We start from the raw sequence: 27168 nt of genomic DNA on the forward strand, positions 1-27168 counted from the left end.
CTCCCTTTTAAGACCCTCTCTCTCTCTCTCTCTTTATTTGTATAAAATATGAAATAAAAGGGTTGAAGTTATCACTTGTTCGCCATGTCTTGTTATCAGAATGTGTATTGATTATTAGTTTTGGAACGTGTCCAGAAGCAGTCTGCTTGTTAACGTTCTTAATGTTGTTACTGTATATAACAGTATACAAGGAATTAATAAAAACACGCTTAAACCAAGACCCTATGATTTTAAGACCCTATGATTTAAGACTCACTCCCTTTTATGACCCAATGATTTAAACTCGCTCCCATTAAAGACCCTATGATTTAAGACTCGCTCCCTTTTAAGACCCTATGATTTAAGACTCGCTCCTTTTAAGATCCTATGATTTAAGACTCGCTCCCTTTTAAGACCCTATGATTTAAGACTCGCTCCTTTTAGGATCCCATGACTTAAGACTTGCTCCTTTTAAGACCATATGATTTAAGACTCGCTCCCTTTTAAGACCCTATGATTTAAGACTCGCTCCCTTTCAAGACCCTATGATTTAAGACTCGCTCCCTTTTATGACCCAATGATTTAAACTCGCTCCCATTAAAGACCCTATGATTTAAGACTCGCTCCCTTTTAAGACCCTATGATTTAAGACTCACTCCCTTTTAAGACCCTATGATTTAAAACTCGCTCCCTTTTAAGACCCTATGATTTAAGACTCGCTCCCTTTTAAGACCCTATGATTTAAGACTCGCTCCCTTTTATGACCCTATGATTTAAAACTCGCTCCCTTTTAAAACCCTATGATTTAAGACTCGCTCCCCATCAAAGACCCTATGATTTAAGACTCGCTCCCCATTAAAGACCCTATGATTTAAGACTCGCTCCCTTTTATGACCCTATGATTTAAAACTCGCTCCCTTTTAAGACCCTATGATTTAAGACTCGCTCCCTTTTAAGACCCTATGATTTAAGACTCGCTCCCCTTTTAAGACCCTGATTTAAGACTCGCTCCCTTTTCAGACCCTATGATTTAAGACTCGCTCCCTTTCAAGACCCTATGATTTAAGACTCGCTCCCTTTTGGATCCCATGATTTAAGATTTGCTCCTTTTAAGACCATATGATTTAAGACTCGCTCCCTTTTAAGACCCTATGATTCAAGACTCGCTCCCTTTTAAGACCCTATGATATAAGACTCGCTCCCCATTAAAGACCCTACGATTTAAGACTCACTCCCTTTTATGACCCTATGATATAAGGCTCGCTCCCTTTTAAGACCCTATGATTTAAGACTCGCTCCCTTTTAAGACCCTATGATTTAAGACTCTCTCCCTTTTAAGACCCTTTAAGACCCTATGATTTAGGACTTGCTCCCTTTTAAGACCCTATGATTTAAGACTCGCTCCCTTTTAAGACCCTATGATTTAAGACTCGCTCCCTTTTAAGACCCTATGATTTAAGACTCGCTCCCTTTTAAGACCCTTTAAGACCCTATGATTTAAGACTCGCTCCCTTTTAAGACCCTATGATTTAAGACTCGCTCCTTTTAAGATCCTATGATTTAAGACTCGCTCCCTTTTAAGACCCTATGATTTAAGACTCGCTCCTTTTAGGATCCCATGACTTAAGACTTGCTCCTTTTAAGACCCTATGATTTAAGACTCGCTCCCTTTTAAGACCCTATGATTTAAGACTCGCTCCCTTTCAAGACCCTATGATTTAAGACTCGCTCCCTTTTGGATCCCATGATATAAGACTTGCTCCTTTTAAGACCATATGATTTAAGACTCGCTCCCTTTTAAGACCCTATGATTCAAGACTCGCTCCCTTTTAAGACCCTATGATTTAAGACTCGCTCCCTTTTAAGACCCTATGATTTAAGACTCGCTCCCTTTTATGACCCTATGATTTAAGACTCGCTCCCTTTTAAGACCCTATGATTTCAGACTCGCTCCCTTTAAGACCCTATGATTTAAGACTCGCACCCTTTAAAGACCCTATGATTTAAGACTCGCTCCCTTTTAAGACCCTTTGATTTAAGACTCGCTCCCTTTTAGGACCCTATGATTTAAGACTCGCTCCCTTTTAAGACCCTATGATTTTAAAACCCTATGATTTAAGACTCGCTCCCCATTAAAGACCCTGATTTAAGACTCGCTCCCTTTTAAGACCCTATGATTTAAGACTCCCTTTTAAGACCCTATGATTTAAGACTCGCTCCCTTTTAAGACCCTATGATTTTAAGACCCTATGATTTAAGACTCGCTCCCTTATATGACCCTATGATTTAAGACTCGCTCCCTTTTAAGACCCTATGATTTAAGACTCGCTCCCTTTTAAGACCCTATGATTTAAGACTCCCCCCCTTTTAAGACCCTATGACTTAAGACTTCCCTTTAAGACCCTATGATTTAAGACTCGCTCCCCATTAAAGACCCTATGATTTAAGACTCGCTCCCTTTTAAAACCCTATGATTGAGAATCGCTCCTTTTAAGACCCTTTGATTTCAGACTCCCTCCCTTTTAAGACCCTATGATTTAAGACTTTAATTTAAGACCCTATATAAGACTTGCTCCTTTTAAGACCCCATGATTTAAGACTCGCTCCCTTTTAAAACCCTATGATTTAAGACTCGCTCCCTTTTAAGATCCTTTAAGACCCGATGATTTAAGACTCGCTCCCTTTTAAGGCCCTATGATTTAAGACTCGCTCCTTTTAAGACCCTATGATTTAAGACTCCCTCCCTTTTAAGACCCTATGATTTAAGACTCGCTCCCTTTTAAGACCCTATGATTCAAGACTCGCTCCCTTTTCAGACCCTATGATTTAAGACTCGCTCCCTTTTAAGACCCAATGATTTAAGACTCGCTCCCTTTTATGACCCTATGATTTAAGACTCGCTCCCTTTTAAGACCCTATGATTTAAGACTTTCCTTTAAGACCCTATGATTTAAGACTCGCTCCCCATTAAAGACCCTATGATTTAAGACTCGCTCCCTTTTAAGACCCTATGATTTAAGATTCGCTCCCCATTAAAGACCCTATTATTTAAGACTCGCTCCCTTTTAAGACCCTATGATTTAAGACTTGCTCCCCATGAAAGACCCTATGATTTAAGACTCGCTCCCTTTTAAGACCCTATGATTTAAGACTCTTCCCTTTAAGACCCTCTGATTTAAGACTCGCTCCCCATTAAAGACCCTATGATTTAAGACTCGCTCCCTTTTAAAACCCTATGAATGAGAATCGCTCCTTTTAAGACCCTTTGATTTAAGACTCCCTCCCTTTTAAGACCCTATGATTTAAGACTTTCCTTTAAGACCCTATATAAGACTTGCTCCTTTTAAGACCCCATGATTGAAGACTCGCTCCCTTTTAAAATCCTATGATTTAAGACTCGCTCCCTTTTAAGATCCTTTAAGACCCGATGATTTAAGACTTCCCTTTAAGACCCTATGATTTAAGACTCGCTCCCCATTAAAGACCCTATGATTTAAGACTCGCTCCTTTTAAGACCCTATGATTTAAGACTCCCTCCCTTTTAAGACCCTATGATTTAAGACTTCCCTTTAAGACCCTATGATTTAAGACTCGCTCCCCATTAAAGACCCTATGATTTAAGACTCGCTCCCTTTTAAGACCCTATGATTTAAGACTCCCTTTTATGATCCTTTGATTTAAGACTCGCTCCCTTTTAAGACCCTATGATTTAAGACTCGCTCCCTTTTAAGACCCTATGATTTAAGACTCGCTCCCTTTTATGACCCTATGATTTAAGACTCGCTCCCTTTTAAGACCCAATGATTTAAGACTCACTCCCTTTTAAGACCCTATGATTTAAGACTCGCTCCCTTTCATGACCCTATACTTTAAGACTCGCTCCCTTTTAAGACCCTATGATTTAAGACTCGCTCCCTTTTAAGACCCTATGATTAAAGACTCGCTCCCTTTAAGACCCAATGATTTAAGACTCGCTCCCCATTAAAGACCCTATGATTTAAGACTCGCTCCCTTTTAAGACCCTATGATTTAAGACTCGCTCCCTTTTAAGACCCTATGATTTAAGATTCGCTCCGCGTTAAAGACACTATGATTTAAGACTCGCTCCCTTTTATGACCCTATGATTTAAGACTCGCTCCCTTTAAGACCCTATGATTTAAGACTCGCTCCCTTTTAAGACCTTATGATTTAAGACTCGCTCCCTTTTAAGACCCTATGATTTAAGACTCGCTCCTTTTAGGATCCCATGATTTAAGACTCGCTCCTTTTAAGACCATATGATTTAAGACTCGCTCCCCATGAAAGACCCTATGATTTAAGACTCGCTCCCTTTTAAGACCCTATGATTTAAGACTTCCCTTTAAGACCCTCTGATTTAAGACTCGCTCCCCATTAAAGACCCTATGATTTAAGACTCGCTCCCTTTTAAAACCCTATGATTGAGAATCGCTCCTTTTAAGACCCTTTGATTTAAGACTCCCTCCCTTTTAAGACCCTATGATTTAAGACTTTCCTTTAAGACCCTATATAAGACTTGCTCCTTTTAAGACCCCATGATTTAAGACTCGCTCCCTTTTAAAATCCTATGATTTAAGACTCGCTCCCTTTTAAGATCCTTTAAGACCCGATGATTTAAGACTCGCTCCCTTTTAAGGCCCTATGATTTAAGACTCGCTCCTTTTAAGACCCTATGATTTAAGACTCCCTCCCTTTTAAGACCCTATGATTTAAGACTTCCCTTTAAGACCCTATGATTTAAGACTCGCTCCCCATTAAAGACCCTATGATTAAAGACTCGCTCCCTTTTAAGACCCTATGATTTAAGACTCGCTCCCTTTTATGACCCTATGATTTAAGACTCGCTCCCTTTTAAGACCCAATGATTTAAGACTCACTCCCTTTTAAGACCCTATGATTTAAGACTCGCTCCCTTTCATGACCCTATACTTTAAGACTCGCTCCCTTTTAAGACCCTATGATTTAAGACTCGCTCCCTTTTAAGACCCTATGATTTAAGACTCGCTCCCTTATAAGACCCAATGATTTAAGACTCGCTCCCCATTAAAGACCCTATGATTTAAGACTCGCTCCCTTTTAAGACCCTATGATTTAAGACTCGCTCCCTTTTAAGACCCTATGATTTAAGACTCGCTCCCTTTTAAGACCCTATGATTTAAGACTCCCTCCCTTTTAAGACCCTATGATTTAAGACTTCCCTTTAAGACCCTATGATTTAAGACTCGCTCCCCATTAAAGACCCTATGATTTAAGACTCGCTCCTTTTAAGACCCTATGATTTAAGACTCCCTCCCTTTTAAGACCCTATGATTTAAGACTTCCCTTTAAGACCCTATGATTTAAGACTCGCTCCCCATTAAAGACCCTATGATTAAAGACTCGCTCCCTTTTAAGACCCTATGATTTAAGACTCGCTCCCTTTTATGACCCTATGATTTAAGACTCGCTCCCTTTTAAGACCCAATGATTTAAGACTCACTCCCTTTTAAGACCCTATGATTTAAGACTCGCTCCCTTTCATGACCCTATACTTTAAGACTCGCTCCCTTTTAAGACCCTATGATTTAAGACTCGCTCCCTTTTAAGACCCTATGATTTAAGACTCGCTCCCTTATAAGACCCAATGATTTAAGACTCGCTCCCCATTAAAGACCCTATGATTTAAGACTCGCTCCCTTTTAAGACCCTATGATTTAAGACTCGCTCCCTTTTAAGACCCTATGATTTAAGATTCGCTCCCCGTTAAAGACACTATGATTTAAGACTCGCTCCCTTTTATGACCCTATGATTTAAGACTCGCTCCCTTTAAGACCCTATGATTTAAGACTCGCTCCCTTTTAAGACCTTATGATTTAAGACTCGCTCCCATTTAAGACCCTATGATTTAAGACTCGCTCCTTTTAGGATCCCATGATTTAAGACTCGCTCCTTTTAAGACCATATGATTTAAGACTCGCTCCCTTTTAAGACCCTATGATTCAAGACTCGCTCCCTTTTAAGACCCTATGATTTAAGACTCGCTCCCTTTTATGACCCTATGATTTAAGACTCGCTCCCTTTTAGGACCTTGATTCAAGACTCGCTCCCTTTTAAGACCCTATGATTTAAGACTCGCTCCCTTTTAAGACCCTATGATTTAAGACTCGCTCCCTTTTTTGACCCTATTATTTAAGACTCGCTCCCTTTTAGGACCCTATGATTTAAGACTCGCTCCCTTTTAAGACCCTTTAAGACCCTATGATTTAGACTCGCTCGCTTTTAAGACCCTATGATTTAAGACTCGCTCCTTTAAAGATCCTATGATTTAAGACTCGTTCCCTTTTAAGACCCTATGATTTAAGACTCGCTCCCTTTCAAGACCCTATGATTTAAGACTCGCTCCTTTTAAGACCCTATGATTTAAGACTCGCTCCCCTTTAAGACCCTTTGATTTAAGACTCGCTCCCTTTTAAAACCCTATGATTTAAGACTCGCTCTCTTTTAAGACCCTATGATTTTAAAACCCTATGATTTAAGACTCGCTCCCCATTAAAGACCCTGATTTAAGACTCGCTCCCTTTTAAGACCCTATGATTTAAGACTCCCTTTTAAGACCCTTTGACTTAAGACTCGCTCCCTTTAAAGACCCTATGATTTAAGACTCGCTCCCTTTTATGACCCTATGATTTAAGACTCGCTCCCTTTTAAGACCCTATGATTTAAGACTCGCTCCCTTTTAAGACCCTATGATTTAAGACTCGCTCCCCATTAAAGACCCTATGATTTAAGACTCGCTCCCTTTCATGACCCTATAATTTAAGACTCGCTCCCTTTTAACACCCTATGATTTAAGACTCGCTCCCTTTTTAAGACCCAATGATTTAAGACTCGCTCCCCATTAAAGACCCTATGATTTAAGACTCGCTCCCTTTTAAGACGCTATGATTTAAGACTCGCTCCCTTTTAAGAACCTATGATTTGAGACTCGCTCCCCATTAAAAGACACTATGATTTAAGACTCGCTCCCTTTTAAGACCCTATGATTTAAGACTCGCTCCCTTTTATGACCCTATGATTTAAGACTCGCTCCCTTTTAAGACCCTATGATTTAAGACTTTCCTTTAAGACCCTATGATTTAAGACTCGCTCCCCATTAAAGACCCTATGATTTAAGACTCGCTCCCTTTTAAGACCCTATGATTTAAGACTCGCTCCCCATTAAAGACCCTATTATTTAAGACTCGCTCCCTTTTAAGACCCTATGATTTAAGACTTGCTCCCCATGAAAGACCCTATGATTTAAGACTCGCTCCCTTTTAAGACCCTATGATTTAAGACTCTTCCCTTTAGGACCCTCTGATTTAAGACTCGCTCCCCATTAAAGACCCTATGATTTAAGACTCGCTCCCTTTTAAAACCCTATGATTGAGAATCGCTCCTTTTAAGACCCTTTGATTTAAGACTCCCTCCCTTTTAAGACTCCCTCCCTTTTAAGACCCTATGATTTAAGACTTTCCTTTAAGACCCTATATAAGACTTGCTCCTTTTAAGACCCCATGATTTAAGACTCGCTCCCTTTTAAAACCCTATGATTTAAGACTCGCTCCCTTTTAAGATCCTTTAAGACCCGATGATTTAAGACTCGCTCCCTTTTAAGGCCCTATGATTTAAGACTCGCTCCTTTTAAGACCCTATGGTTTAAGACGCCCTCCCTTTTAAGACCCTATGATTTAAGACTTCCCTTTAAGACCCTATGATTTAAGACTCGCTCCCCATTAAAGACCCTATGATTTAAGACTCGCTCCTTTTAAGACCCTATGATTTAAGACTCCCTCCCTTTTAAGACCCTATGATTTAAGACTTCCCTTTAAGACCCTATGATTTAAGACTCGCTCCCCATTAAAGACCCTATGATTTAAGACTCGCTCCCTTTTAAGACCCTATGATTTAAGACTCTTCCCTTTAAGTCCCTATGATTTAAGACTCGCTCCCCATTAAAGACCCTATGATTTAAGACTCGCTCCCTTTTAAAACCCTATGATTGAGAATCGCTCCTTTTAAGACCCTATGATTTAAGACTCCCTCCCTTTTAAGACCCTATGATTTAAGACTTTTCTTTAAGACCCTATGATTTAAGACTCGCTCCCCATTAAAGACCCTATGATTTAAGACTCGCTCCCTTTTAAGACCCTATGATTTAAGACTCGCTCCCCATTAAAGACCCTATGATTTAAGACTCGCTCCCTTTTAAGACCCTATGATTTAAGACTTGCTCCCCATGAAAGACCCTATGATTTAAGACTCGCTCCCTTTTAAGACCCTATGATTTAAGACTCTTCCCTTTAAGACCCTATGATTTAAGACTCGCTCCCCATTAAACACCCTATGATTTAAGACTTGCTCCCTTTTATGACCCTATGATTTAAGACTCGCTCCCTTTTAAGACCCTATGATTTGAGTCTTAAACAGAATCCGTTAGTCGCCTTTTACGACATGCTGGGGAGCATCCGGGTAAATTTTTTCTCGTCCCAACCAATATGGGACTCCCCCTTGGCCTAGCCCACGGGGGTATTCCAAGTGATAAGTGAAGCAAACTTCAAAGTTACACTGTAGCATCTTTTATGAAACATAAACAAGAGTAACTAACATTAACACCTCAGGTCCTTTTCCAAGAAAAATCTTCAGTGTGCAGCTTTGACAAAAGCAATACACAACGCAAGCACACTCAAGTCTCTAAGATTGTTGAAGTTCTCTGAAATCAAAGGTAAACTAGGAAAAAAAAATTACTTGCATAGTGTTTATCAAAACTAGTGAAAATCAACAACCTTAAGTTGTTTGTTTCAATCTGTGGAGAGTAGAAAATGTGCAGTGTTGTTCAGGTCCGTCCCATTTAAGTTGATGGTGATGTTTGTGTTGTACTGGGGAAAGGCTGCGTTTCTGAGGGAATTCAGCAGGAATTCCTCCAGATTGGTTTCGCCCACTTTGTTAGCTGAAACCTTGAGAGAACTGCCGTCGAGGACTAAAGTCACGCTCGCTTTGAGTCTCCCATTCCTGCAAAGAGAGAGAAAGCAGGTGTTGGTTGTGTTGTTGTTGTTTGTGATGGTGGTGGTAGTTGTTGTTAGTGGTGGTGACGTTGTTGTTGTTGGGTGTTTTTGTTTTGCGTTTTCTTTTGTTTTGATTTCTTTGGTTATCAAACACCAACATTCAAATTCATGAACTGTTAAACACACATGTCTTTCTTGAAGAGTGTTAAAATATCAAGCTGTTTATGTGGCAGGTCTGTATAAAGGGATCTAGTGTGTTGATGAATACTCACTCTAGCACAAATTCCCCGACAATCGTCTTGCTGAAACCCGGAATAGAACTGAAGATGACCGCCATCTGGAAATACAAGATTAAAGTTCAGTTTGAAATATGTCCATAACACGTTTTATGAGCATCAACAGACAAACAAATAAACAAACAAACCATGACTGAGATGGCTGGTTTCTTCATTTCACAAGCGAGCTTGGCTGTTGTGATCTGGGAGGACATTGGAGAGAACAGCCAGACATGTAGAGAGACCCACAGCCAGACAGACAGACAGACAGGCAGACAGACATTAAATCAAATGAAAAACATGAGTGATACAATGAATTAAATACTAATAACTGGAAAACCCGATCAGCTCCAATTTGCTATACACACCTGTTTCTCTATAATGTTCTGGTTTTTTCTTAGTACTGGTGTGTCGGTGAGATCTAGATCTACGTCTCTAAAACTCGACGATTCACATTCTATTCACAAACATACGCAAACAAACTGTTAATGTTTTGTGTTTGAAACTTTAGAATGAAAGTCATCATGAATGTTGTCTTTGTCTATTAAAGAAATTGAATTCATTGTGTAAAAGCTTAGTACGTGTTGCTTAGTTGTGCTCTTGTCATTGTCTGCCACTTGTTGCCTACCTGCAGCAATCCAATGCTGTGATTAAGCAATCGTTTTTTCATTGGCCGCTCAGGCTAAGCATTCAAAATGATTCGCTTACTTTAACTTAGTTTAAGAGACCAAAGCTGATGCGTGTAGGCAACACAGGGCTGTTCCATGACCCAATTACGGATACAGGAAGTGAACTCTGGCAACTCTGGCCAGATGAGAACTCCGTCAGCCAATAAGAGAGTGAAGAACATGTAATCCATGTCCAGACCCACTGATCCAGATTCAGCGGAAGTAAAAGGGACAATTCTTGTTTTGTGAGAACTTAATCAGCTAATGCGAGAGTCAGGGGTCCACATAATGTAAGTCGCGTGACACAAAGCACCGCAAGCTTTCACATATACTACACACACACTTTCGTTTGAACGCATAACGCTGAGGGACATCCTGACCGATTTCTGAGAGTGAGATTTTTTCAAAGGACTACAAGACGCTTCATTGTAAACAGTGCAACCCCCACTTTTGGGGTAAAAATAAGATGAAAAAAACAACACATATTAGGCGCTTCCAGACAATAGGGCGCAAGAAAAAGGAAGTATAGAGTGGAAATAATGTTTTTGTTGTATTTGTGGCTCTATTCTTCTGTAGTTACACAAAGGCACTACCGTTCAAGCAGCGGTCTCATTTTGTTATTCATACGTTGTTCCGACCAGCTTATATCACCTTATTGTGATTTCATAGCATAAGTATCAGCTGCGTGGTCCCACCTGCGCGTAACACAGTTGCATCGGGCGAAATAACTGACCAATCAGACGTGATGCTGGCAAGGTCACCAAAGCCAGCATCACATCTCATTGGTCAGTTCTGAGCTATGTTCACGCTGTGAAATTATCGAACACGCTCGGAATAACACTCGCCTATGGAACACAAAATAACATGAAATAGGAGAAAATAAGAAGCCCTGCCACACGTTGCACAGATCGGACTGGTATGATTAACAAGATGAGACCGCTGCTTCAATGGGACGCAGGGGTCAATTTTCAAGAAAACTGTTGCGGCTTATTGTCCCAAAAGTACGGTAGGCAAAAGGGGCACTCTAACCACATAAATCCCACTAAGAAAAAAAGGTTTTTACCACCAGGCTCATTTATCATCACAGTAAGTAGGTAAACAAACTTACTTTGTCAGCTCTGTCTCGTCCTGGTCACCATTTCCTGCAGACATAAAATTAATATATCTTTGTTGACATACAAATGATGCACCTTGTTTTCTCAATTTACTGTGACTTTGACCCTGATTATATTTGTGAGTCTGTACATTCTCAATCTTTTTTATTATTTATTAGTGAGTATTTCTACGCACATACCCTCCCAGAGGGAGGCTCATGGCGTTTACAATATGCCGTGTGAGATGGAAATTTTTACACAATATATCACGCATTCACATCGGCCAGTAAATCTCAAGCGTGTTAGGCGAGTATATACTTTTCACGGCCTATTATTCCAAGTCACACGGGTATTTGGTGGACATTTTTTTTATATATGTCTATACAATTTTGCCAGGAAAGACCCTTTTGTCAATCGTGGGATCTTTAACGTGCACACCCCAATGTAGTGTACACGGGACCTCGGTTTTTCGTCTCATCCGAAAGACTAGCACTTGAACCCACCACCTAGGTTAGGAATGGGGGGAGAAAATAGCGGCCCGACCCAGGGTCGAACACGCAACCTCTCGATTCCGAGTGCAAGTGCGTTACCACTCGGCCACCCAGACACCAATCAACATAAAAGCTATATTATATGTTAAAAAAATTGATCACCATGGCTCACCGACTTTGAGTTAAAACTCAATATTAATGGGCTTAAAAGACAAAATTCTGTAGTGTTCATGTTCTGTGGAGACGTGACATGTCAGCCAAAGAATTATAACCTTTAAAATTAATCTGTTCCGGGTATAAAAAAAATTAAATGTTGGCCTGCACCAAATATGTCAAAATGTATAGTCAGTTCCTTGTGACCTGGTTATTGAAATATATTAAAGCCACACTCCGCCTCGGTTCGGGTTTACAGAACAATTGAAGAACAAATGCTTATTACAACTCCCCTTTGTCATGTCCCATTACACTGACACTAAATTACATTATATACGAAGTGGAACATCCCATCTCAACAAAAAATAACTGAGAAAACATCAACATAAAACTTTCATGGGTGCAACCTGGAAAATTCCAAAAACCTGCAAAAGTTGGGGTACAGGGGCAGCGCCCCGTTGGGGGGGTCTGGGGTGCGAAGCCCCCCAGAAGCTGAAGCTTTTTTAGTATTTAAAATGCCAAAAAAAAACCTCTCCTGGAACAAAAACATACAAAGTAAACCATACTATTCATCCTAAAATTGACCGATTTTAACGCGTTTTTTTTTTATTATGCTCGTCAACTTTTCAAAAACCGGCACGGCCAGCCGATGAAACCAAAAACCGGCTGCCGGCATGTAGCCGGCAGAGTTGCACCCATGAACTTTTAAGAGCATGACCCGCTGTGACCCAAAAATGTGACGAGGGTCAACCAAACTATGGTCATGTCGGTAGACTATTAAACCTTAAGTGTTCAAAGAACCAAAGCACTATAGCTTCAAAAACGCCTGAGATAACTTCAAATTTAATTTATCATGAATCAAACATGATGAGGGTCAATCAAACGTTACTTCAAGTATGGAGTTTATCAAACCCTAAAAGTGTACATAGTATCACAGTTCTAACTTCAAAAACATCCGAAATAACCTTTCAAGTTAAGTTTTTATGTAACGAACATGAACAGCTGTGACCCCAAAATTTGACAAGGGTCAACCAAACTTGGCATACCTCTCTTCATGAGATCATCAAACCCTAAAAGTTTCCAGCCGACCAATTTGACAGGTGAGTCAAAAAAGCAGATCTAACTCAATGAAAAAAATTCAATGGCCGTTATGTGCAAAACTGGACGAGAGGGTTAAGCACCGGGATAGTTTATCTCCGCGCTATACTTACTAGCTGCAAATAGACTTAAAATGTTTAGCACCAGTATGGTTTATCATGGTGCTAAACTATCTATCCGCGACTCATACATACCGGCCCATGGCAACAACTAGGGGGGAAATAAAGTAATTCTATAAGCAAGGTCAGAGGTTATAAGCAGCAATTCCCATTATAAACGGTCTCATATCTCCTCCACATCATTACCCCCCAACTTTAAACCTAAAACAATAATTGTTCATGACCGAAGGAGCTTCATACTCAAATTCAAGCATAGGGAGAGAGAGTGACAGAGAGATGATAACTACTTCAGCCTAACTAAAGGCTTCCAGGCTGATATTCTTACCTGAGTCTTCAGTGTCCGTGTCCATGTCCATCACTGGAACAAGCCAGGTTATTAAACATTAAATTTGATGCCAAGTTTTGTTATACATCTATCCTCAATGAAACAGCCTTTGGCCTTTGAGGTCAACCACTCGTTTAGTGAATCAAACTAAGTAGTAAATTATGAAACACTATGCAAGTTCAGGCATGGGAATTGGCTTTTAAAAATATCAGCTGAAATTTATTGGGGTTCGGGGGCTTCATAGGCTTTTTTCATCATAATTATCTATGGAATCATGTTTTCATCACAATATAGTCAAATCAGATTTATTATTATTCTAGTACCATGCTTCAAAAAAGTATCCAACGCATGACGACAAGTTAAACTTCTTACCCGATGAGTCTTTACCACCCTGCGGTGTGTTTGGTGTTCTCGCGTTGGAAGTGTTATTCTTGGGTCGGGCCTTCTCAATGGTGGCCGTGGCACCATCAATGTCACCACCGGAGAGGCCGATAGCTTTGTCGAGGTCATCAACGCCAGCAAGGTTGACATAGCAGAACGTCTTGTTCTCCACCTTGCGCACCTCCTTGCACTTGACATCGCCCTCTGATGTCGTGTTGTTCAGCTGGCCGATAAACAAGGTGCAAACCTCTGCAAAACAAATACCCTCAACTTGAAGCACTGGCAGACAAATCTAGCAACGGTGTAACATCAAAGATCTTTGTAAAAGTTTCGGCTCAAGCCGTAACGCGACATAGTGACCATAGGGGGATCTGTGCTTGGTTTACAGTGGTTTAAATCAAGATGGTCAGTGCCAATATAATTTAGTTTTTCTCAAGGATACAATGCTCACAACAGCTTCAAACCATTATGACTCATAAGAGTATGACAGTCATATTAATAACACAGTTATAATCAAGATAGTGTGATCACCCAAATAATCAATGTTACCTGTACTGGCTGTAGCGACAGATGAGTCAGTTGCCTCTGCCTTCTTGGATTCACAGGCAAGCTTCTGTACCACACACACAAAAACAAGTGTTATTATAAAAATGAATGTAAGCAATGATTGATGCCCCTTTGTAATCTTCTTCTTCTTCTTCGTACGACGGTTGTGTCAGACTCGGAATCTGGAGGATGCCATGAACATGGACGTTCCCTTTGTAATCAAGTTTTATACTCTAATATCTTTGTGTAATATATTTCTGCATCACCACCACATGTTTCCATACATTTTGTGACAACTGTTGCATGCACTTACACACAAGCTGAGATGCAAAAAAAAGAGCGTTCAAGTAGGTTGGATTAGGGTAATCTGACCAACCCTATTTATTTTAACGTGGTTATATGCCAGGAAAAAGTTGCGTGTGTGGGGGTGGGGCCGGGAGGATGACGGGAGAGGGACTGTAAAAGTTAAAAGTTGATAAAATTGTTAAGAATTCGATATTGGGCACGTACCAGTAACGCCCGGGGTCAATATTGTTGCTGTGCCTATACTGTGTCAGAGGGTAAGGGGGTATAAAAGAGTTCAATTTTTATTCGATCCAATAGATTTTTTTAAAAGTGATCAAATCAGAGCCACTGGTTTTAAAAAAGTTCAGATTGCAAAAGCATCTGTTCTGCCGCAGCAGTTTAAAAACTGAATGTTTATAATATACATAATAATAATATATGACTGGCTTGCCTGAAGATAAAAAGAGGTACATGAATAAAACAAGACGTACAACACAGTACATTCATACACTACAGAGCGATAGCTAGTTCCTGACCAATCATAGGCGCTACTTTAGGGGAATGTCTGTGACGTAGCGCGCTGACGACAGCGGGCCAGCCCCTCGCCGCGAAATTCTGAGGCCCAATCGTGGGCTTTGCTTTGCGGCGCTTTCAACCAACCGGTGCCGTGAAGACACCGGCCGAAGATTCATTATCAACATTGGCATGTTATCAACATTGGAATGTTACATGTCGGAAGTTTGTTAAAATATTTAAAAAACATAATTATACTTATTGGATTGGTAGACTGCCATTTTAAAGCTTGCGTCCATCCCCCCTGCAACGCAACACAAAATATCAGGTGTCGCGTGGCCCTGGCTACAAATAGCCGCCACGCGTAAGTACCACCCAAGAAGTCGGAGCCTTCAACGTGTAACCTATCTGAAAGTAGGTCGCTGATCGTCGGCCCGTGCTTCTGCGAAAATCTCCTGCAAACACAGCGCGGCTAAAAATAGCCGCGCTGGAGACTGTCTGCCTCCAACCAACAGGTCACGCTGTCCGCGCGTCTCGAGCATGTATACAGTGCTCTTGCTCGCTGCACTGAGGCTGCCTGCACAGAAAGCTTTACTTAGCAGCGCCGATAGCCCGCTCCCCTCCCCCCCAGAGTTTGCTGGCCGCGATCAGAGCGCCCCATAGCCATTTATACATTAGGTAACTGACCTGTTGAGACAAATGTACGCCGTCAGCCGCAAACAAGCCTCTTTTCTCCTCCTGAAATTGAAACTTTGTCATAGCACCAAACGGTAATGTAATGCTCGACCACAGGCACCCGATGACCGCTGGCTTCAGACGCCACTAAGCGTCCATCCCCCCCCCCTGCAACGCAACACAAAATATCAGGTGTAGTGTGGCCCTGGCTAAAAATAGCCGCCACGCGCAAGTCCCACCCCAGAAGTCCCAGCCCTGTAGCGATTTGTACATTAGGTAACTGCCCTGTTGAGACAAATGTACGCCGTCGGCCGCAAACAAGCCTCTTTTCTCCTCCTGAAATTGAAATTTTGTCATGGCACCAAACCGTAACGTCATGCAAGTCAGCACTGTGTTCTGCCAGCCTGGCGTTAATATCTTGACCCCAGGCGTGATAGAACTTGCTCTATTGTGGTCGATAAGCCCCGCAATCCTCTGTAATCGGCGGTTGGCAAGAAGCAAGGGAGACTGCCACCAACCACAACTTGGGAATGCCAGCATCGTCAAGGCAACTCCTCAGCATCCATAGTTTTTGAAAACCTGCAATCATTCCCCCCCCCCCCCCCCAAGTTGTAAGATCACAACGTCAGGTCTAGTGGGAAACATCTGTCGTAAGTAGTTGGATCCGGCGCCACAAGGCAAACTCCTCAGCATTCATAGGTTCTGAAAACCTGAAATTATTCCCCCCAAGTTGTAAGATCACAATGTCAGGTCTAGTGCGAAACATCTGTCGTAAGTAGTTGGATCCGGCGCCATTTTTTCGCAACCAATTGCTGGAGGCGTAAGCCTTCCCTGCCAACAATGTTAACGTACATTTGGCTATCAAGTTTGAAATCAGGACGCATGCGAGGATCGCATCCCGACTCAATGTATTCCCGCAAACGTCTGCAAATGGAATGACCAAAAACCAATGCTTGTAACATCGTAAAAAAAAACACCACAGAATTAAAAATGTTCACCAAATCCAAAAATTTTGCACCGCTGCCAACTGCTTTCTCCCTGTAATAGTCAATGTCAGATGTAATTTATTGGTAGATTTGTCTCCATTAACTCTACTAGTCATAAGCAACCACACATGGTCTTAGTCTATCATCCATGACTGACCGCCCTGAATGTTCTTACAGCTGCTACCTGGTCTCATGTCATCAGCACACACCCGGCTTTGGCTCCATAGCACACACACATGCTCTGAGTCTATGACCGACCGCCCTCAACAAAATCAACAACTCAGTCGAGTGACTGATCATGATATGGTCGGCAGCCTCAAAAAGATGTGTTATCTTCCAGCCTCCGACCCCCTACATGGACACCTTGCACATGCATTGCTAAAATCCAAAGTGATTATCCACTAGACCATCCCTCTCAGCGAACTCGCTAAGTCTTCGCACAAACGAATGACTGTACACCATGATATTTCCACACTTGCAGGATGACCCAGATTCCGCTGATCTAGCCATTGTTTTCGGAACGAAGACCTGGAGTTATGCACAGCGCTAACTACACTGCAACCACAGTTTTTCCCCAAACAATTGTGTCAGTCACCCCTACACCTTACAAGGTATAACTTGACCACATAAAAACATCAAATTCAGTACTTATTCCTTCGAACCAAGTCGAATCTCCCCTTCGATGAAACAACTTGTCAGTGTTGTAGCGTCCCTTTTGAGAAGTGGCCTTGACCCTTGATAGCGAATCTATCATGACAAGAAAGGTGGACTAGGCCAGTGGACTCAAAATAAAGTGGGATCGGTCTTGGGACCTGTAACTAAACTCCTCAACTTAAATTTCATTTATTTTCTGCGACCCTTAAACTTTTTCCATTTCTAATTCTAACAACAAAGCAGAAGAACAAAGTTTAAAAAATGTAATAAAGCTTTTGGCTTATTTTCCACACCATACTTCTCTTCTTCTTCGTTCTTGGGCTTAGAAACCCACGTTCACCCATGTTTTTAGCACAAGTGGATTTGTTTGTTTATGACCGGTTTTACCCCGCCATTCAGGCAGCATACCGTCATACGCCGATTTCAGGGGAGGCATGCTGGTTATTTTCTATTGCATACATACGGCACTGGCACACTCAGAGGGATTTGAAGCGTAAAATTACTGTCAGAAGAGTGTTAGGCACACACTGTAGTGTAGTCAGTAAGTCACTATGGCAGTTGGCACATCCTAGATGTAATGCTGAACTGATTCAAATTGGTTTGACTTTGACTTTGAGTCAGTCGCGTGTTTGGCGCGATATCACTATCAGACTGAAATGCTCTTGCCGCATTCCCTGTATTAGCGTATACGGGGAATGTTCCCACAGGAACTCAACCTCCAGGAAATGCACCAGGAATAATTACACCCCCACAGGGATATTTACTGAGATTGAGAATAAGACTAAGAGAAGTAAACAATAATAATCAAAGTAAAGTTTGCAACCATAACCCTGCAACTGTCTCGTGTTAGGTTCTGACTCTGTCAATGACAGTCCGTGGAAATGAAATATAAAGCCCACATCGACTCATTGTAATGTTGTTGTTGTTGTTACCACCCCAAATTAATCAGTATTCTGCTTAAACCACAGTCATATTTCTCTACACTAGTAGGTTATTGACCAGAAACCAGTTTAACAGTGAGGTAAAATTCTGAAAGCCACAACCCTACAACGGGGAGATCGATGCTTGTGGCCTGACTGCCTGATCTCAGCTGGGTGCTCACAGAAAAGCCACAACCCTACAATGGGGAGGTGTTTGCTTGTGGCATAACACTAACAGCCCGATCTCAGCTGGGTGCTCACAGAAAAGGCACAACCCCACAACGGGGAGGTGTTTGCTTGTGGCATAACAGCAACTCATTGTTCATGCTGTCTTCTCAGAATCAGAACCAAATATAAGTTTTAAATGTATATTGTGTATCTTTCTTGTACACATTTTCAGCAAAAAAAACTGTATCAGTAATACAAATGCATAAATATCTACCAATGTGCGGAATCTGTGTATTTATTTGAAAAACTGGAATTTTGGAGTGTGGCTGAACATTTCAATCGAGCATTACTCAAAATGGCTAAAATTGAGATGTGTGGTTGTGACTTTAAACAGACGATATCCATGGAGTCATGTTTTCATCACAATATAGTCAAATCAGATTTATTATTATTCTAGTACCATGCTTCAAAAAAGTATCCAACGCATGACGACAAGTTAAACTTCTTACCCGATGAGTCCTTACCACCATGCGGTGTGTTTGGTGGTCTCGCGTTGGAAGTGTTATTCTTGGGTCGGGCCTTCTCAGTGGTGGCCGTGGCACCATCAATGTCACCACCGGAGAGGCCGATAGCTTTGTCGAGGTCATCAACGCCAGCAAGGTTGACGTAGCAGAACGTCTTGTTCTCCACCTTGCGCACCTCCTTGCACTTGACATCGCCCTCTGATGTCGTGTTGTTCAGCTGGCCGATAAACAAGGTGCAAACCTCTGCAAAACAAATACCCTCAACTTGAAGCACTGGCAAACAAATCTAGCAACGGTGTAACATCAAAGATCTTTGTAAAAGTTTCAGCTCAAGCCGTAACGCGACATAGTGACCATAGGGGGATCTGTGCTTGGTTTACAGTGGTTTAAAGGCACAGTAAGCCTCCCGTAAACCATCACAGAGCTCCCCGAGCGTCTAAATACAGTACAAGCATACTTCCATTTGAACGCTCACCGAACGGGAACATCCTGGCTGCTTTCTGTCGAGCGTGAGACATTTTCAAAGAATTTATTTTCGTAGACTTGTTCGTTAACAACAACGGCGCCTCGTTTTTGCGCTAGACCTCACTTTTAAAATCTAAATAATAAATTGACAGCTTGTTACACAAACATTCTTTAATCATAAAAGAATTCGTTTTTCATCAAGACAAGATCAGAACAATTCGAAGTTGTGAAAGTTTAAAAAAAGAAAAGCCCGGAAGCAGGGTCACGCAAGGGTCGTAGCAGACGAAGGTTTATCAGTGCAAATCGCCGTTCCTCTCAACAGTCAAAAGCCATCGCTAGAGTTCTTGTGAACCACAGCCGTTGTTTCGTGCATAAAAAACGTGCTATTGTAGATAAGCTCACATCGAGTCGCATTCATGACTAACTGACGACTGCATTGTGAAAAAGGAAAACTGGATCACACGGGTTCACGATGGCTCAGGGGTAAGATAAACCACGCAAAAATAAATTCTTTGAAAATTGTTCGCTCTTTACGGAGGGCACCTAGGATGATCTCAATTGGTGAGTGTTTAAATGAAAGGGTGTTTGTACTGTGTGTAAAAGCCTGACCGTATCTGTGATGGTTTACAGGAGGCTTACTCTGCCTTTAAATCAAGATGGTCAGTGCCAATATAATTTAGCTTTTCTCAAGGATATAATGCTCACAATAGCTTCAAACCATTATGACTCATAAGAGTATGACAGTCATATTAATAACACAGTTATAATCAAGATAGTGTGATCACCCAAATAATCAATGTTACCTGTACTGGCTGTAGCGACAGACGAGTGAGTTGCCTCTGCCTTCTTGGATTCACAGGCAAGCTTCTGTACCACACACACAAAAACAAGTGTTCTTATTATAAAAATGAATGTAAGCAATGATTGATGCCCCTTTGTAATCAAGTTTTATACTCTAATATCTTTGTGTAATATATTTCTGCATCACCACCACATGTTTCCATACATTTTGTGACAACTGTTGCATGCACTTACATACAAGCTGAGATGCAAAAAAAGAGCGTTCAAGTAGGTTGGATTAGGGTAATCTGACCAACCCTATTTATTTTAACGTGGTTATATGCCAGGAAAAAGATGCGTGTGTGGGGGTGGGGCCGGGAGGATGACGGGAGAGGGACTGTAAAAGTTAAAAGTTACGTTGATAAAATTGTTAAGAATTCGATATTGGGCACGTACCAGTAACGCCCGTGGTCAATATTGTTGCTGTGCCTATACTGTGTCAGAGGGAAAGGGGGTATAAAAGAGTTCAATTTTTATTCGATCCAATAGATTTTTTTAAAAGTGATCAAATCAGAGCCACTGGTTTTAAAAACGTTCAGATTGCAAAAGCATCTGTTCTGCCGCAGCAGTTTAAAAACTGAATGTTTATAATATACATAATAATAATATACATATGACTGGCTTGCCTGAAGATAAAAAGAGGTACATGAATAAAACAAGACGTACAACACAGTACATTCATACGCTACAGAGCGATAGCTAGTTCCTGACCAATCATAGGCGCTATACGCTACTTTAGGGGAATGTCTGTGACGTAGCGCGCTGACGACAGCGGGCCAGCCCCTCGCCGCGAAATTCTGAGGCCCAATCGTGGGCTTTGCTTTGCGGCGCTTTCAACCAACCGGTGCCGTGAAGACACCGGCCGAAGATTCATTATCAACATTGGCATGTTATCAACATTGGAATGTTACATGTCGGAAGTTTGTTAAAATATTTAAAAAACATAATTATACTTATTGGATTGGTAGACTGCCATTTTAAAGCTTGCGTCCATCCCCCCTGCAACGCAACACAAAATATCAGGTGTCGCGTGGCCCTGGCTACAAATAGCCGCCACGCGTAAGTACCACCCAAGAAGTCGGAGCCTTCAACGTGTAACCTATCTGAAAGTAGGTCGCTGATCGCCGGCCCGTGCTTCTGCAAAAATCTCCTGCAAACACAGCGCGGCTAAAAATAGCCGCGCTCGCTAAGTCTTCGCACAAACGAATGACTGTACACCATGATATTTCCACACTTGCAGGATGACCCAGATTCCGCTGATCTAGCCATTGTTTTCGGAACGAAGACCTGGAGTTATGCACAGCGCTAACTACACTGCAACCACAGTTTTTCCCCAAACAATTGTGTCAGTCACCCCTACACCTTACAAGTTATAACTTGACCACATAAAAACATCAAATTCAGTACTTATTCCTTCGAACCAAGTCGAATCTCCCCTTCGATGAAACAACTTGTCAGTGTTTGTTTGTTTGTTTGTTTATTTGTTGCTTAACGTCCAGCCGACCACGCAGAGCCATATCAGGATGAGGAAGGGGGGGGGATGAAGGGGGCCACTTGTCAAGCGATTCCTGTTTACAAATGCACTAACCCATTACTTGTGTCCCAGCAGGCTTTAGTAAAACTAAATTAATACCTACTGGAAGATTACCAGTTTCCAGTATGTTAAAATAGGCTTAACCTATCTACTGCTGGACTTACATCAGAACACTAACAGATTAAACTATACATGAATCGCGAGACAAGCGGCAAGAGAAGAGATTTTTGGAAAAAATACAGGCGAATGAGCAAGAAGGCAGAAAAAAGAAAAGAATTCATGAAGAAAAAGAGAGCATGACAGGAAAGAGGAACCAAAAATCTACCAAACAGCAAACTAGAAAGCTCCTGCGGTTCCAAAAACAGGAGGGGCTTTTAATTTCATAACCGCAGTGCCCCACTGCGGGAACTTGTCAGTGTTGTAGCGTCCCTTTTGAGAAGTGGCCTTGACCCTTGATAGCGAATCTATCATGACAAGAAAGGTGGACTAGGCCAGTGGACTCAAAATAAAGTGGGATCGGTCTTGGGACCTGTAACTAAACTCCTCAACTTAAATTTCATTTATTTTCTGCGACCCTTAAACTTTTTCCATTTCTAATTCTAACAACAAAGCAGAAGAAAAAAGTTTGAAAAATGTAATAAAGCTTTTGGCTTATTTTCCACACCATACTTCTCTTCTTCTTCGTTCTTGGGCTTAGAAACCCACGTTCACCCATGTTTTTAGCACAAGTGGATTTGTTTGCGTTTTTACCCCGCCATTCAGGCAGCATACCGTCATACGCAGATTTCGGGGGAGGCATGCTGGGTATTTTCTATTGCATACATACGGCACTGGCACACACAGAGGGATTTGAAGCGTAAAATTACTGTCAGAAGAGTGTTAGGCACACACTGTAGTGTAGTCAGTAAGTCACTATGGCAGTTGGCACATCCTAGATGTAATGCTGAACTGATTCAAATTGGTTTGACTTTGACTTTGAGTCAGTCGCGTGTTTGGCGCGATATCACTATCAGACTGAAATGCTCTCGCCGCATTCCCTGTATTAGCGTATACGGGGAATGTTCCCACAGGAACTCTACCTCCAGGAAATGCACCAGGAATAATTACACCCCCACAGGGATATTTACTGAGATTGAGAATAAGACTAAGAGAAGTAAACAATCATAATAGTAACCTCACTCCACGTCGCAATACAATGCAGTCAAAATCTTCAACTAAGTTTTCTTCTTTTTTCTTTAACTCCAACCAACCTAACAACTCTATTTTTAGGGGTCATATTACCCTAATCCAATTTATTTGTGTGTGTGTGTGGAGGGGGGGGGGGGGGGGGGGGCTAATGCCACTAAGTGATTAAGTCGATCAACTCGATAAGTTCCTTGTGAGTTTGCGTACAATCTGGACAAAATGGTTGACTGACTGACTTTTAACACTCATGTAGAAAATAACCAGAACGAAAATGAAAATAACCAGAACGAAAATGAAAACAAACCCCTCCTCCCATAATTCCTATGCAGCCATGATTCTACTTGGTACTTACTTCATCAAATGCTCGATAGATATGTTGGGGCAAGTGTTTTCTTGGTTCCCACTCCCAGGTGTCATCTGCTGGAGAGTAACCTTCCCAACGTACTTTGTAATAGTACTTAGATGCTGCAACAAATAAATATCACACGCATTTTAAATCACAAAAGTATAAACTAGTACTATCACCTACGTTCATAAATTTAAAACGCAGTGGCTACACTTACGCCGCCCGTAACTTTTCCCTTCTTTGCTTTGATTATGCCACAAAGCATTTCCCCGCCAGGGCCGCGCTCTACTTCCGGTTTGGGCGGCCATTTTAAAGCGTGGGTCGAGTGAGGACAGACGTGTTCAACAGTTCATTAGTAGTGGTTGTGCGTTTCTACCCATATGCAGGCCCGTTTACTTTAGTCATGGATAGCGGACTTCACAGCGAAGCAGATTTGACAGTAGAAAGACTTTCAACGAAGCATTGCAGTTTGGCGAGTTGGACTATGCCTGCATCAATGGAGGACGAAACCATCTGATGTAAACAAACAACCACTACATGTTCCCTCCAATTAACCTGTACGCATAGTACACATACAGGGAAAATATAACCCAACATTCAGTACAGTACATCCTAGTACTCACCATGGAGGAAATTCCACCACAAATCATACACAAATGATTCAATCCTTAATTCCTTGTTTGGAGAAACAAAATAACAGGATGGGTTGAACAAACAACTAGTCTACTTCACTCCCCACATTCACCTGTACCATTAGTACAGATAATTCCAAAAATAGTGCTAGTCTTTCGGATGAGACGAAAAACCGAGGTCCCTTTGTGTACACTACATTGGGGTGTGCACGTTAAAGATCCCACGATTGACAAAAGGGTCTTTCCTGGCAAAGTTGTATAGGCATAGATAAAAAGTGTCCATCAAATACCCGTGGGACTTGGAATAAAGTTAAAAAAAAATTCCATCTCACACGGCATTAAGTCTCTATGCGCCACTAATAGTCAGAATGTTGACCCTGGGCGTTAAATGGAAGAAGAAGAAGAATACGGAATAAACCCGTTAAAGGAACAGTGAAATCTATAATCACTGACTGAGCCTCATATAAGCCTCAATCACTGAGAGGATATACATGGAAAATCAACCACCAGTACATAGCCATAGGTACAACTGAACTACAAGTCACATAACGTAGGATCACGCCGCGCCGTTATCAAAGCAGTCTGGCCGAGTGACTCTACGACTCGTGGAAAATGTGTAACCGAAGCCTGCAATGAGCGGGGAACGACAGTAAAATGACATGATGCCGTAACTAGAGAATTTCTGAGTCGAATTACGACTTGAAAAGGCGTAACAGTAGCCCCTACCAATTTAAAGGCACAGTAAGCCTCCCGTAAACCATCACAGAGCTCCCCGAGCGTCTAAATACAGTACAAGCATACTTCCATTTGAACGCTCACCGAACGGGAACATCCTGGCTGCTTTCTGTCGAGCGTGAGACATTTTCCAAGAATTTATTTTCGTAGACTTGTTCCGTTAACAACAACGGCGCCTCGTTTTTGCGCTAGACCTAACTTTTAAAATCTAAATAATAAATTGACAGCTTGTTACACAAACATTCTTTAATCATAAAAGAATTCGTTTTTCATCAAGACAAGATCAGAACAATTCGAAGTTGTGAAAGTTTAAAACAAGTCGCGTAAGGCGAAAATACAATATTTAGTCAAGTAGCTGTCGAACTCACAGAATGAAACTGAACGCAACGCAACGCAGCAAGACCGTATACTCGTAGCATCGTCACTCCACCGCCCGTGGCAAAGGCAGTGCACGTGGAATTGACAAGAAGAGCGGGGTATTCGTTGCGCTGAGAAGGATAGCACGCTTTTCTGTACCTCTCTTCGTTTTAGCTTTCTGAGCGTGTTTTTAATCCAAACATATCATATCTATATATTTTTGGAATCAGGAACCGACAAGGAATAAGATGAAAGTGTTTTTAAATTGATTTCGAAAAAAAAATTTTGATAATAATTTTTATATATTTAATTTTCAGAGCTTGTTTTTAATCCGAATATAACATATTTATATGTTTTTGGAATCAGCAAATGATGGAGAATAAGATAAACGTAAATTTGGATCGTTTTATAAATTTTTATTTTTTTTTACAATTTTCCGATTTTTAATGACCAAAGTCATTAATTAATTTTTAAGCCACCAAGCTGAAATGCAATACCGAACCCCGGGCTTCGTCGAAGAGTACTTGACCAAAATTTCAACCAATTTGGTTGAAAAATGAGGGCGTGACAGTGCCGCCTCAACTTTCACGAAAAGCCGGATATGACGTCATCAAAGACATTTATCAAAAAAATGAAAAAAACGTTCGGGGATTTCGAACCCAGGAACTCTCATGTCAAATTTCATAAAGATCGGTCCAGTAGTTTAGTCTGAATCGCTCTACACACACACACACACACACAGACACACACACGCACACACGCACATACACCACGACCCTCGTTTCGATTCCCCCTCGATGTTAAAATATTTAGTCAAAACTTGACTAAATATAAAAAGAAAAGCCCGGAAGCAGGGTCACGCAAGGGTCGTAGCAGACGACGGCCGGTTTATCAGTGCAAATCGCCGTTCCTCTCAACAGTCAAAAGCCATCGCTAGAGTTCTTGTGAACCACAGCCGTTGTTTCGTGCATAAAAAAACGTGCTATTGTAGATAAGCTCACGTCGAGTCGCATTCAAATGACTAACTATGACGACTGCATTGTGAAAAGGGAAAACTGGATCACACGGGTTCACGATGGCTCAGGGGTAAGATAAACCACGCAAAAATAAATTCTTTGAAAATTGTTCGCTCTTTACGGAGGGCACCTAGGATGTTCTCAATTGGTGAGTGTTTAAATGAAAGGGTGTTTGTACTGTGTGTAAAAGCCTGACCGTATCTGTGATGGTTTACGGGAGGCTTACTCTGCCTTTAAAAATGGTGTCACTTCACGTAATCATCGATTCGCCCAAGGAAACTTGAGAGAACGCTTGTTTACTACTGATAAAATTCCTTACTGTTAGAATTACCGAAAGAGGAAAAACATTCAATTCTGAAAATGTATAGTTTAAAGAGAAAACTGTCTTACCTTATCATGTCGTCTGGCAAGAATTTGTTTGATTTGAAAACACCTCTCATTTCCAGAAGCCATGGCTGTTCATCAGTCACCGGCGCGTCGCTCCCTATAACGCATGCGCGAAATATAGGTCACGTAAAACGTGGACACGATGGGTTTCTTTGCCCGGTTGGGAAAGCTCGTCTTTTCATGATATATATCTCTCACAGCTCAAACTTCACACGAAAATATTGTATGATAATTGTTTAGTTATATGAAGAAAGCCTTCACACTCAGTAGCCAAGCTTATAAAGTAATAACAAATATATATATTAGTGCTGCTAATCTCGTCATTTAGCAATCGGATCCATATTTGTATGCATGTTTATGAATGGAATACATTTTATCTAAATTAAAAACAAATCAGAATGGTTTTTTTTTTCTAAATTGAGGATGAAATTGAACGAAATACATTTCGTAACAAATCTACAGATTTTATAATGAATTTACTTTATCAAAAAACTCCAGCTCACGGTCGCCGGGCAGAATGTCTCATCTTTTGATAAAATCAAAACTAAATGTGCAATCTTCTCACCTCTCCCCCCCCCCCCCCCCCCCAAAAAAGTATAACGGTTAACCGAACAAAAAACCGTCTTGAATCTTGAGCAATTTTTCTCCCTTCTGATATCCGACTTTACAGTCACGTTTCTCGAGTCATGACGTTTAAATACCAGAATATCTGGAAAACAAAAACTGCATCAAATGTTCAAAAATCAATTCTAATCATTGAAAGTATTATGCACA

At 41.3% G+C, this 27168-nt stretch overlaps 1 protein-coding gene across 2 annotated transcripts; it reads right to left on the reverse strand.

Annotated features, from left to right (window-relative positions):
* Positions 1 to 3931: 3931 nt before the first annotated feature.
* Positions 3932 to 26939, reverse strand: LOC138958462 (uncharacterized). 2 transcript variants are annotated; one of them, XM_070329630.1, is made up of 10 exons: positions 26398 to 26939; positions 23274 to 23386; positions 20166 to 20229; positions 18883 to 19140; positions 14176 to 14239; positions 13618 to 13875; positions 13246 to 13278; positions 11074 to 11107; positions 9295 to 9359; positions 3932 to 9029 (listed from the first exon to the last, which is right to left on the reverse strand). In XM_070329630.1, the coding sequence occupies exons 4-9, from the start codon at positions 19087 to 19089 to the stop codon at positions 9296 to 9298; spliced, it is 660 nt and encodes a 219-aa protein (XP_070185731.1). In that variant the 5' UTR covers positions 19090 to 19140; positions 20166 to 20229; positions 23274 to 23386; positions 26398 to 26939; the 3' UTR covers positions 3932 to 9029; position 9295. The 2 variants fall into 2 exon arrangements, with proteins under 2 accessions (XP_070185731.1, XP_070185732.1); XM_070329631.1 differs by lacking the exon at positions 3932 to 9029 and having other exon boundaries at positions 9050 to 9359.
* Between the last annotated feature and the right edge of the window lie 229 nt (positions 26940 to 27168).

This window comes from Littorina saxatilis, linkage group LG2 (genome assembly GCF_037325665.1).
Source record: "Littorina saxatilis isolate snail1 linkage group LG2, US_GU_Lsax_2.0, whole genome shotgun sequence".
In the NCBI taxonomy this organism is placed as follows: Eukaryota; Metazoa; Mollusca; class Gastropoda; order Littorinimorpha; family Littorinidae; genus Littorina; species Littorina saxatilis.